The sequence below is a fragment of the Plodia interpunctella genome, chromosome 19, assembly GCF_027563975.2.
Source record: "Plodia interpunctella isolate USDA-ARS_2022_Savannah chromosome 19, ilPloInte3.2, whole genome shotgun sequence".
NCBI classification, from domain to species: Eukaryota; Metazoa; Arthropoda; class Insecta; order Lepidoptera; family Pyralidae; genus Plodia; species Plodia interpunctella.
In genome coordinates this window covers 4343708-4358273 of record NC_071312.1, presented here as the reverse complement: position 1 = coordinate 4358273, position 14566 = coordinate 4343708, and the positions used below count along the sequence as shown (strand labels likewise).

General features: G+C 31.9%; 1 protein-coding gene across 3 annotated transcripts in view; it reads left to right on the top strand.

Annotated features, from left to right (window-relative positions):
* The window catches only part of LOC128678317 (dopamine receptor 2-like), an 89445-nt gene extending 75583 nt beyond the window's left edge, over positions 1 to 13862 (top strand). The window contains exons 3-5 of one of the 3 annotated variants that reach the window (XR_008405626.1): positions 9467 to 9551; positions 9647 to 9914; positions 10652 to 13862. Coding sequence is in view for 2 of the 3 variants with exons in the window: in XM_053759771.1 (XP_053615746.1) it covers positions 9467 to 9551; positions 9647 to 9736 (175 nt within the window). In the remaining variant the exon portion in view is untranslated. Of the gene's footprint in view, positions 1 to 9466; positions 9552 to 9646; positions 10399 to 10651 lie in introns of those variants that run through there. The other 2 variants (XM_053759772.1, XM_053759771.1) reach the window with 2 other exon arrangements.
* Positions 13863 to 14566: the final 704 nt, after the last annotated feature.

Here is a 14566-nt window from a genome sequence, read left to right as displayed (position 1 = left end):
TTCCAAAAGGTTGTAGTAAGATTAACTTCCATTACGATCTGGTATAATATCAGTGACTCCATCGCGATCCGTGAGCATTATCGAGCGTGTACTCGTGCGAACGACGGACCTTTTCGCAACCTTGGTTTTTTGCCACAGCTGACGAGCTCTGGCCAAATGTCAAGTTTCTAATGTAGAGGTTTTTTCTATTTTTGTATCTATATCTAAATTTTAGCTTAAAACACTAAATGACCCATTCCGGTTAACGAAAATATTATGAGGAAACCTACCTACAAGCTAGTAGACTAACTAGTACTTTAACTAACTAGTATGTATGCGACTGCTTGCCACTAGATGGCGGTAGGTGTAAAGTCATGTCAGAGCAATAATGTTTGTTGCTCAATAAGAAAGAATAGGTACCCTATATTTCTTACTTATACCGAAGAGGAAACAAGATATATAACAAGATATATTGAGGTTAAGTAATTGTAAGTTTTCCCTAGTCGTTACAAAAAATAGGCGCGCGATAGTATATTATGTCATACACCATCATGTAAGTATGTATTTTTCAATGGATAACGTCAACGACCCAGACTGAATACTAACCTTATATGGTAGACATCGTGGATCCAATAGACATAAACACCCAGAATCTCGGACGAAAATCTGTGGAAACAGGTACAAATACTTTTCCATCAGACGGACGTCACGGAGGTCGACGTTCAGAACATCAAAATTTTCACAGAATCGAAACTGCGAGGCATAGCTATGAAATATAAAAAGTGGAGGTACGAGTTTTACTACCGCACTTAGGAACCTTCTTCATGCCAATTCACTGATCCCAAATAAGTAGATAGTATAAAATATGATTGCTTCCTTATTTGTCTTGTGAAATCTTGGTCCGTGCCAAATCTTAGGATTCTAGGTCAAGTGGAATACTTTGAGTTTTGATTAAAGTACTCTTAATGGTATATTTTGACTAAATTTTTCCCACGGCTTTGCCCACGTGGATTTCCACGAGAATTGTTTTTTTTAATCAAAGATACCCTATGTCCTTCACCGTGCTTCTAACTATTTCACTGCTTAGATCAAAGAATTCCGAGGTTGCGTGGAATCCTTCGTTGATTAGTTTAGACCTAAGTGTTTTTTAGTTGCGTACTTCATAATATTTACGTTTCGTGAGAAAAGTGCTTGGTTGGCCGTGTAAATAGGCCTTCCAAGCTATCCATCTGATACGAACTGGTTAGGTCAATCTTTCGAAATATAGCGTGTAACTATAATTGACGCGTAAATTCGTTCGAGCGACCGCCATTGTATCAAGATAAATTTGGCTTAAATTGTCATATTTTTCAATTGACAGGTACATAATTGATTAGTTCCTTCATTATTATTATAGTATCACTCCTCAGGAAATACATTGAAAATAACATTGATATTTCTTAGTTTTGTGGATTAATACTTATCTATATATTTCTAATTCTAACTATATAAATAAATTTAAAACATAATTTTTTAAAAATGACTTCCTCGAAGACTTCTTCCAATGAGTCTGTGGTTAATCCGGCTCGAAGGACCAATAAAATTATGGTTGGCCGTGTAAATAGGCCTTCCAAGCGGGGAGGATAACTTCAGGTTCATAAGTTCAGACCAAATAAATTATGGTCATTTTATATTTCTGTATATGAAAACTTCCGCAAGTCAAACCGCACTACTTCCAAAACAATACAAAGAAGGCACTTACCAACTATCACCCCCAGCAACCAGCAGCTCCTGATGTCCAGGTATTCACGTGCTATCAGGGGGCTTAGGTTGATACGTTTTTCTTGTCGGAAGCTATTTTCACTTGAACACGAGTCACAAACCAAACCACTGCACTTATTAACAGTGTCTCCAATAACTTAGGAGAATCTATGACGGTTTTCTCACAGAGGCAAAACGAGCAACTCCAAAAAACCACTGCGTATTATGAGAACATGACGCAGAACCCCAAACAAAACACTGGTGACATTTGCCCCTTAGAGTCTATGGGAACTACTAGCCACCAATAAGATCAAGGAGGTTCAGTACCTCCATTTATAATGCCCGAAAGAAAGCGCTAGTTCAATCTTACGGGAAGTTTTCATATTATATAAATTTCTTATGTATAAAGAACTAAAAATGAAACCCATTGGTCCAACCAGTGCTTGAGAAATAAATAATGAAAACATGTAAATAAAATCAGTTAAAATGATACACTTATATTTGTTTTAACGTATTGCAAACATATTCAGAATCAGGATGAAATGGCGATTGCAAATATGTATACTACGTTTCGAAAAACAAAATTAGATACGTCTTTTTACCTAATGACGGCAAAATTTATTCCCAAGAACGCCCTGCGTCGCAGCGGGTTCAACCGCACGACCACAAAAAATGGAACGCGCTTAACGATGTGGAAAATAAAACAATCATTTATGTTGGTATGTGTACTAAAATGCACATCATAAATTAACATTTATTTACATACGACATTTTTATACGTACACGCACGCACACGTATTCAGATTTCTTAGTGGTATCGTCTAAGCTTAGGAAAGTGTTCACTTTGTAAAATGCAAATCTAATATTTTTTAAGCCTCTAGAAGAAGCGACTAACATTGTCTTTTTTATGTATACCACAAAGCCAAGAATTGCATATAGCATTCCCTAAATGACAACAGGACATTAAAATCACAGCCTAACCATCAAAATCGAAAGGTTTATCTATTACAGACAATAATGAAAGCTACGACAACACCAAAGCGAAAAAGGGGAACACACTATCAAAAGTTAACTTCGAAGAATTTATCAAATATGAGATTACAAGATGACAAGACAGACGTAAAACATTTTAATTTCTAAATTTACGTGTTCACATTGAAACTATTCTCATTATCGTATTTTTTCATAAACTTACAAATAATATATAATTACCAAATTCCATACGAGTATAAATTGTGCGAAGTTTCGAAATCCGAGACAGTTTCAAAGTCCCTGCCTTTAAGACGTATCATAGCCACGACATGTCTCGCGCATGCAAACTGCCTATTTGTTACTACATTAATTAAATCGCCCGCCAAATTGAGCCGGCACGAATGAGCAATGTTCGTGATTGATGATCGCTTTGCAAAATTTGCTTGTTTTTCGCCATGTTTTTTTGCGCATTTCGAATATTTACAATGCAGTATTATTGTTTTGGAGAGCACCAATGTTTTTATTTTATCAAATACCCGGCCCGGCTTCGCGGGTAAAACTATATATTTTTAGTTCGTTAGCTCTTAGCGTTTCCCAGTTGCTTCCACCGCTATTGAGCGGAGCGGAGCGGAATGATAAAAATAACACTTTACTGAAAAAAAAATTGTAAGAATGAATTTTTGTTGTAGGTATATAAGATATATTGATAAGTTTTTATGAATTCGTAATTTGAATAGGTACATTTTATTTTTAAATAACTACAAAAGTTGAATTCAGTCAATCTTGCAAATGTTCAGTTTCTACAATAACACAGTAACTTGCCCAAATTCATACCAGTTACCCAGGGCTGACTGTAATATCGTAATTATTTATTTCGGACAGAATCTACTAATTAAATAAACCCTATAAAATCCAAATAAAATACTATAGTTTCACACAAAATCAACAAAAAAATAACTATAATTTTCTGCGGGATAAATCTATCTGTCATATAAAAAAAAACTTAGAACACAGCGTAACTTATTCTTTTATCAGTGGCCAGTGTGTGTAAGATAAATCCTGGACAGAATCCATAGTAAATGTTAGTAACAATGCTACAACTAAACTGTTACCATAGCTTTGATTAATGAATCACCTAAGTTTGTTGCTGGCTGTTAATTAAATTGCAATGCTAATACAAGTTTAACACGAACTCCAAATTGTTGTTACTGAGATTAATGCGAATACATTTTTGCGAGTATAAACATTTTGGTAAGAGATATATTTGGACGTCTATTTATACCTATTGATTTTAAATAACTTAATGGATTAGTACATGTATGCTTTTCTGTAAGGTTCAGTTCATAAGGTATCTCAACCGTTTTCTTTTTTCCCTTTTTATAGCTTAAAACAAAAATATATATACCTCTCCATCATCCATTCTGGGATACCATCTAATGTTAATTATCTCGATTGAGATAATAATTATAATATTAGATACGAGTATCTAGTCAATCTATGTTATACAAACACTAGATAGAAGCCATTAATGGAAACTGATAGTGCCTACTTTCAAGTCGATTAACTTTGAAATGTCATTGTTCACTTCATTCATTGAATTAATTTGACAAAGAGAATATATATTCATTACTATTTTTCATAACTAGTTTAAAAAAACTCTGACTTTCTAAAACTAAATAGGGACCATAGTGTTATTAGAATGAAAAAAATAATTTGAAATGAATAGTTTATATTTTGATCTAACTAATATTATATTCCTTAGCCCGATTTATTTCAAGTTCATTTATATTCGAAATCTATGAGAATGACGTTATTGGCGGCTCTAGTAACAGATTGCGTCATACTATGAATTTGCAGGCTGTGAAAGCCTATCAGTAGGGTTACCATACGTCCTGTATGTACGAGATTACAGTACTTGAACGTACCATTTTGTCTTACAACAACTCCCGCATATCAAAATATCGACCATGTGTGTGATGTGTGTGAATATCTCGCCTCTCCAAGTTCCTTCAAGTTAGATGGGATAGATATTTGCACATCATGGTCGATCGATATAGTCAATAAAAAATTGAAAATCCTCGGTGTGTGACCATCGAATAAGAAAAATTTTCGTATTGATTACTAAAATTATGTCTCCATTATCCTTGAGTTTTCCCGGTTACATTCGCGACTGTGCCAAATGCATCGGGAAGATATAGGGAGGTCCTGTTCAATCACTAGAAATTATGGTAACCCTACCTAATGGTCTCAACATAGCCACCGTTACCCTTGAACCTTGGACGGTTTCCAGCGTGGCCTGAAGTTTGCGCCTTCACAGATAAGCCAATATCGGAACAATAACTGTTTGTTTTCGAACTTGCCCGATGTTCGCGGTCATATCTTTCGAGTTAGGCGACTAAAGTCTAATATTCTGTACTTAAGTCTGTCAAATTGAGCCTAATAAGAAAAATGACTAAATATGAATAAATGAGAGATTGGAATGACAATCGAATATATATATATATATATATATATATATATATATATATATATATATATATATATACATATAACAGACAAGACTACAATCGATTTATAACCAATAGAGGTCATCTGTGATTAAAAAATGTTTTGTAATCGAATTTTTAAAAGTATAATAAGTGACACAATTATTACTAGTAGTTTTAAATACTAGTATCGGAATTAAAATTCTAAAAAATAATAACTTTGTTAGGTTTAATAAAAAAGAGGTTTTCTTTTTTATTAAACCTAACAAAGTTCCTGTCAGGTAGGACAAAAAAATCAATCGAAATTAATTAATTCTAAAAACAAAGTACTCTTTATAAAATATTAATAAAAATTGCTATAGTAGGTATAAAGGACTTTTTGCCGTCACCTGCATTTAGGAGTAAAATCCTTTAGGTATTTAGAGGTTGTATTCCCTTAAATGCTAATTTATATAAAGTTGAACAAAACGTGATAATTATTTATGTAAATATACTTAATAAGACACAGACGTATTGTATTGTCATGTCCATGCGAGTTGAAAGTTTTAAACAAAACGGCTTTTAATAATTCTACTCTTTAAATGATGAGAGGAGTGAAAAATGTAATCGCAGGGAAAAAATATAAAAAGTCCACAAACACTTCGAAATTAAAAACTTAAACCTATTAATAAGGATCAAGTTAACCTTGATGTCTCCAGCTGCGACAGAACCAAGCATTTTCCTTTTTCATCTCTGTTCGCGCCTTAAACGAGATTAGGCTGAAAATATATTTACAACATTAAAATATAAAAAACAAGCCGCCTACGGATGGAAATTTTCGTTTATTTGATTCATGTAAACTAAATTATTTTTTATGAATTCAAAATAATGAAGTATAAGTACATTTTATCTATCACAAAATTTTCCCTACTTCCACTTGGCGCCACCTTAAATAGAAAATTTGTGGCACGTAAGTACATTTTTTCAGATGTTCAAAATCAAACTCAAAATCACTACATACGACAATGCAGTAAATTAATACGGCTACTTGTAAAATAATGTGTTTAAAGTTATGTATAGTTTAAATGCTATTAGTCATCGATGTGTATTCTAATAACTTAAAATCAACTACTTTAAATAAGTTTCATAAATTTATTTAACTATTTGGTGTGTATAAATTGTAATGATTAATTTTAAGTTTAGTTTTGGTTTTATTTTTAAAAATACACAAAACAATTACCTATACTGACAGCAGATATATTTAACTTTGCACTGGATATAAAGATATGAATCTTGTGAACTTGAAAAAGGGTTTCCTTAATTCTGTAAAAGAATAGACTTTGAGTATAATTAATCAAAGGATTTAACAGATTAAAATGTAGAGAAAAGGATCTAGAATGAAAAGATAAAAAGTACTTACTTATTTTTAGTTTTATGCTTATATTCGTCATTCTTACAGAAAATTATCATTATAAAACAACTACAATTATATTTTATTTGACCATATTTATTTCAGTCAGAATAATACATGATAATAATAATACAAAATAAGAATACATCAATGAATTTATATAAAAAATATATATTTTTTTATTACTTTAGACTTATCTAGTAGTATACAACTTGTAACTTACTTTTAGGCTTAAAAACAAATTATGATACTTTCGCATATACGTAAAATATGTTTATAAATAAACATTCGATTGTAATTAACATAAGACTAGGTATTTTGCTCAAAGTCTATAGATACAATATGTATTGACACATAATCAAATAATCAATAAAGCTGATAACATTTAATATAACAGACAGAAATTCCTCAAGACTCTATTTTAGGATAGTTTATATTACTTCGAAACGTCAATGGACTATATCAATATTATGAACAGTTAAGAATGTGCAAAATATAAAAACCAGGGGAAGTCGGGCATTTCATATCGTAAACTATGTCGACCAGATCCAACTCTAAATAATAAAACTGGTTAAAAGTTATAAGGAGCTTTAATACAGCAGACAAAGGAGAAACCTCAACAATTGAAATTTCATTACATGCTGTTCAGGACTCCCTTTGTGCTCCCAAATTAGGGCTGCCACAAGGCTCGTGGAAATATTTTTTTATAAAAAATACCCCGCTTAAATAAGTTACATTGAGTTGACATCTTCATGTTTTTTATATAGTATGTAGTGGGCAAACATGCCGGGATTTTTTTTTTGTTCTTAATAAAAAAGTTTATTGTAATTTTTCTTTTTCTATTTGTATTATTTCCAATCTACATTCTGAAAATACGTTAGATATTTACCCACATGCGATATGTATAATTTATAAAATTAGGATAAAATAGGAATAAATCAACGATAGAACACCTATGTAATAACAAAGGTGTTCTATCATTGATTTATTCCTAAAACAAATTTGTGTTATATATACAAACTCTATGTTATTTTTCTCTATATTAAATCAACCCTCTGCTGGATATAGTACTCCCTTCTTTTGCGACACTTCCTACGGTCTTGTATCCATATATTTACTATTTATTATTTTCTTTATCTTTGCAATAGCAACCTCCCTTTCAACGTTGGTCAAAAACAGATTCTCAATTCCACAAGGTTCCAAGATGAAGATTGCACGCATTATTCATTCTCGAAACAAATGTGTATTTTCAAACGCGCCCCCGGTTTAATCTGTTTCTCACACTTTTTCCCCTCTGTTCCTCTACAGCCAAATAGTTCTGGAGATTTATTGCCACAAGCTTTCAGTACAACATACATAAATAAAACAAAACAAAGTGTACATATGTATGATAATTTTATTGTGAGCCGAGGGCGTAGACAATATGGAGATGGGAGTTTACAACTATTTGTAATAGTATAATCAAACCATAGCTTAGATAAAAAGTGTGGCTGTGGAAAAACACAGCTTCTTTCCTACGCAGCAGTATGGTGAAGATAGGCATAACTATCCAAATCTTTGGGCATAACGAATACGGAGTTTGAAACTTATTAAAACGTCAGCCGCCAGTAATAAATAGAAGATTATTTTTTATATAGTCACATTACCTCGATTTGTTTCAATTATTGATAATGAATCTCATGGTCTTTTTTGGTGATTTATTCTGAAGTGCTCAGTCCATTAAATCCTCCAAGAAAACACGGTTTCAATAAAGATAACAAGAATGTTCTTTGCTTAGGGGACTATCTAATGAGAATTGTGCACCAATACCATATTTAATAATAATTACATTAATAAGCGTATCATGATCATCATTGACAGCCCTCTATTTCCCACTGCTGGGAATAGGACTCTCTTAATGAACGCCATCCTTCTCGGTCTTGTAACTTACGAAACCAGTTACGACCCGCATAATACATTATGACATATTAAGTGTATGCTAATTAATAAACACTGTCTCATCGAGACTGTCCTGACAAATCGTGGCTATTATGTAGACCGCTTTGTATGAACAAAAACACTTATGATATTAACCATTTAGGAGATGATCGAGTAAATGTGATTTTTATTTCTAACACAAATCATTACATTATGTGTATAAAACGCATTTAGCTTTTGGACATCCGTTTAGACAAGCATATGCATATTAATTTAAATAGACGTGAATATCCCATGTAATACGAGTAGAAAGTGTACATAGGACACATATTAATTACTAAATTATGCTACATTGTTTGGAATAAAGTTAAAAGAATATTTTTTGCAAGTGTCTACTATCAATTTGGAATATTTATTTAAAGTAGACATGCGTAAGTTCGCCATATTTTTAATACTTGTTAAAAACCATTGCACGTGCTCATAGGATAGGTGTTCAAAGTCACTTTAATAGGCCAATTTGCCTGTAGCTTCAGTGTCCCATATTGCCGTAATAATATGGAAATAGAGCGCGTCGAATCTAGCTAAATCCACAAGAGATTATTGTTTAGTATCGAGTATTGTAATTTAACGGAGATTTAGTTTAATAGATTTCTGTTTTCGAGGTTAATTCGTGTTTGTATGTTTCGATAATTCTACAATTTTCACAAAATTAGAAATTAAACAATCGGAAAGTGTAAAAATGTTTCAATTAAGTTAAACATAAATCTTGGTAACGAACCAAAAACATACATTAGGCTGTCTGTCAAATGATTTTAGTATACATCAATGGGTATCATTTAAGTATATACCAAAGCCAAAATTTAATCAAATAGAATAAGTATTTAAGTAAGAAGACAATAATATCTTTTACTAAAAATAAGTGTTCCAAAGTGGAATTACTCGTAAAGTCAAGAAATAAATTAAAGTATTTCTTTTGTTTCAGAGCCTTTTTAAGAATCCTCTGCGTGTGTTGTCCTCGAAAACTGCGGAGAAAATACCAGCCACAGCTCCGCTTCAAACAGTCCCAGGTAAAACTTCTATGTCTATAACAGAACCTCATCAAAATGAGCTCAGTTCAAGATTTAGTTTGCTTTTTACTTAGACTTTCATATTTTTTTTACAGTTCCGCTCGACCAGACGTTATTACTCATCCAGCGAACTAATGGGCATACAGCAAATAAGACAAAACTCCTGCGAACAAACTTACATTTAGCAAATCAATAGTCAAATAACCACTTTGGTTTTCTTTCCAATCTTCCAAGTGCCTTCGATTCGTATATCTTCCAAAAGTTTACTTCTTATGGATAAAGAGGGTTTCTAGTTTGCGTTTTTGAGGAAGATACTATTTCCTTCAATGTCCATCAGTTTGGTTGTCACAAATAAATTAAGAGGTGAGGATGTTTCACGTCATATGTTGCACTACCACACGGTGTGACCCTATCCTCATCATTTTCTGTATTCAATTCTTTACCTATTGTTGATGTTTCTATTTCCAAAAGTGTTCTCAGTGTTATATGTGTTCCTTCATCGACAGATCGTACCAACAAAGCACTTCAATATTCCTTGTCATCAATTGTTCACTGAATCCTCTTACCACCAGGCATGGACCTATCGCAATGACGGCATCACTGATTTCTTCAACTTTTTCGTGTTTTGGTTATATTTTTGATTGTTATAATTTTTTATCTTGTTGTATTTTGCAAATGTTCATTGTATTTTTGTAAAATTTTAGCATAGATTTTCACTTTTATGCATGCCATTTTTGTTATATTAGTACAAATATGATATTTTTCTTCATTTTTATTATTTAAAATTTATTTACATGTAATTATGCACGTTATATTTCAATTTATCATTCTTCCAAATAGGACTTGAAAATCAATTGACATTTTCTTTCTCATAATGCCAATCATGATATAATACATGCCATAATCTGTTAAAATATTTTTCGTACTTTTAAATGTGCCTATTTCAAATATGTTTCTTTATTTCCAACACTACACTAAATCAGATAAATTGATTAAATTCCTAAATGGATGTGTTTTATATATCCAAATTCAAGATCGCGATAAGAGTCGACTATAATTTCGTAGCAAGCAATTGCCAAATAACACAGTTTATGTTCCAGTACCCAGTCTCGACAATGATGTATTCGTCGGTTTCGCAGCATGAGATGTGTCGCTTGTGACATCAGGCCCGCGCGGGCCCTTGTCGGGGCCCACGGGCTCGCTGCTCCTGATGCAGGGACCGCCGCTCCTTGCGCAGGCGCGGCGACAACTACCGCATGAGGAACCTCGAACACACCTCCTTCGAAGAACCCATACAGTGTGTTGACAGACATTTGTGCCCCGACAACGTCCCCTACTGCCAAGACTCCGAGTCTGTCAGTGAGATCAGCCTAGAAAGCGAAAGCCGAAACCCGTCTATTAAACGGAATATGAGCAAGAAAAAAGTCACTTACCAAACCAAAGCAGAAGTGATCTCAAATTAGAAGTAGTTTAAATTAAAAATTGTTTTAAGTTTTAGTCTCAAGACTCGTGGCCATTCGTCCAATTGTAAATCAAAGTTTCATCACTCTAGTCCCTAGTGCAGTATTGCGTTAGTGAACATTAGAGCTTGTGACGAGATTAATTGACCTATATTTTCTTTGATCAATATTGGGATGAGTGTTCAATTACATTAATAACTTCAATTTAACGAACATTTTCGAACATCACATGATTGCTCTTAACTTTCCTTTATCTGTATAATTTAGACTGAACTGAATCTTAAAAGAAGGTTTAAAAAGAAGGTTTGTATTTAAATGGATTTTTCAACTTTCCAAAAAAAGTACAGGTACCTTGTCGAATATCAAATCAATCAGCTTTGATGTAGCAATGCATGAAGTCGTATGGCCTGAGTCGTAAACATGTGAATATTATGAAACTTTCAATCAGGAGCTGTGATTTACTGATTAACTTGTACAGTAAATATTTTCTATCGCATTGTAATTTATCATTATCATCTCAAATAATTGAATATCTAAATGTGTATGGTGAATGTAGTTAATATACTAAATAAGTATCTAACTGATAGGTATATAGATTTTTCAGTCTGTCCAGATGTGTGGCTGGGACTCCTCAAAAGCAGAGATAGGTTTCGAACCCAATAAAATATATGACGAAATTCTATTGGTTGTTTGAAAAGAGAGAGATTTAGTGGAGAGCTTGGCTATTAAATAGAATCATATTTCAACCAACTTTGAATAAGAAGGAGATTCTTAAGTCGAGTGTTCAGTTAAACAGTTACATGTGTTTACTAGCTACTTACGACCTAGAGCTCCCCCACCATTACATTTTTTTTTATTCCATATCTTTAGAAATACGAATCTGATATTTTTATATATTCTGCATGTATGGGAGTAGATACATGTAGAATTATCACTGTGCTTATGAATAAGGGAAGTAATACGCTTCAAAATGTACCTAAATATATAATGATTTCAATCTAGCACATATATGCAGCAAATCAATTTTATATATTTTTTTAAGATATCAACTTGATTTTTAATGAAAAATGAGTTAAAATAAGAATGATTCTGTCTAATTAATAAAGAAAAAAATTTTTTTTTCTATATATTGGTTTGTAAAAGTCAAGTATTTGTGTAATATGTAAATTAGTAAAGTAACAATCTTGTCGTAGAAGGAAGTGGTTTTATTAGGCATAAGACACTAATCCCATTAAATTTTATAATGCTTTAACTATTAAAATTCACGTAACGGATGTACTGTACGTTGTGAGCACACTACAAAAAATCTTATTAAAAAAAACTTTTTTCCATCTAACAGAGGTTCTAAATTGCATAATATTTCCGAAAGTGAAAGTAATTTTAAAAATCTTTTAAATTGTTGGACCTTTTTAAATATTGACCTATTCGTTGTGGTGGTCTAAATAATCTTTCTATCAGTATTAGTTATTTCATACAAAAAAGGAATAGTAATGGTGCTCTTGTTGTTTAATGTCTAAGAACTTTATTTTACTTAAATTACCTACTCAAAATATAGTGTTGTTTATAAAGTTTACGTAGGAGCACTTGATTGTATGGGCATTATAACTCGTTCTATATTAAATGTTGTTATTTTAAAATATAATATTTAATAATTTTGCTCAATTATATTATTTTATATTCGTTTAATCGAGTTGTTATGATTGTCTACAAATATTTTTTTAATAATTATTAATGTAATTTCATAAAGTTCAAAATCTAATAAGCATTAAGGTATTAATTTCTCACCTAATACTTGCATAATATAAAAGAAGTTACCATATATTATCATATTCATGTGTTTTTGTTTTTTAATAAAAAGTGATCGTTTTATTGATGTTGGATAACTATCCATGTCACATACTTATATGTACAAATAGAATTTAATTCATGGTTATGTAAAAATTATGTATAAATGTTAGGCTTACTTCAATTCCTCACATTCCTAGGAAATATCGTGATATTCGAAGTAATTTATGAATCTAGCACGGTCTCAATTTATACTGCAGGTGAATATAAAGTTATTATGACAGATTTACTTTATTCCAAATTTCATAAAATCAGAAATATTAAAATGGAAAAATAAGTTTATGTATATATTGTAATACGAACGAGTACTTATGTTGCAATAAAAATAAAAATGTAATTTCGTCAGAAAAGTTGTATATTAAAATAGTTTTTTAATCTTAATTAAAGATTAATATAATTATTCGTTTGTCCAAAAATGAGAATTAAAATAAGTCATCAAAACAGTGCTTTTAGTAAATAACACATGTTGGCCAAATCTACGATTTTATGAATCCTTTTTTGCAAAATAAGAACTAAGGTTTTTGCAATTTCAGTTTTTGTTTTTGTTTTTGCTAAATGACACATTTGCGGAATCAGTTGTTTACTAATTCATCATTCGGTGAAACTTTTTTTAAAGGACTTTACAAGTACTGATGCTTTTAGGTTAAAACTTAGTGAACCCTTCCTCATACTTTATTTATCCCTGTGCAACATCATCAAAACCGGTGTGCCTGTCTTATGTATAAATATCTAATGTAACATGTAAATAATTAACATATTCAAATAAAAAAAAATACATGTTATCTTTTATCAAACTGTATAATTAATATATGTATACTTCTTGCAATATAGTCTTAGTAGAGTATGTACTTATATCAAGATTGTGAATACAATATGTAAAATTGATTTAAAATGGGTTGTCGTATGAATTTATATAAATATTTTTTCTAAGAAAGAGTTTCATTCCGTTAAATGGATCCTCTGGCTCCGGTAAAAGGAAATCATCGTTATTAATATCACGCCTCAATTTTGCAGTATAAATTAAAGCTATTAATGAGACACACACATTTTTCCTTCTCACTTTAGTCCATATTACTAATGTAATTGCGAAACCAGCTATCATAGCTAAACCACTGCACCAATTTTGATGAAATTTAGTATGCATGTAATTAAAGAACCGTTTTTAAACATAGGGTAATTTCTTTTTTTCAAATGTCTTCCCCCAGAGACCTGAAATGAGGGTTATAAACTTTGTATGACAAACGCACCCAATACATATTGCCTTGGGCGGATCTGTCGGACAGCTAATTAGGTAATGTGACCTTTAGATGGCACACTGGCGGTGGTCATGTCAAATGCCTTTAGGCCGCGTGAAACACTGGTATAATAACTCTCATATTCCCTCTCTCTCTAATAACGTTATCGGAGTTAATTATGCAACCAGGCAAAGCTGGGTGCTTTCCGTATTGACATAGCTATGTAAACGCTGTTCATGTTACTGCTAATACAGCAATTGTATGAGCATGTACAATGAATTATGACGATTATATTATACCTATAACATTATACCTAATATACCTATAACAATGCCAGATGTAACTAACCTGTATCGATATTAATGGTCACATGTGTTGGACTGCATAGTTAATAATCGATCGCGCACCTAACAGCATAATAATAGTATGAAATACGTTGTTTGTAATTAAAAAAATCTTCGTCTTTGTGCTACGC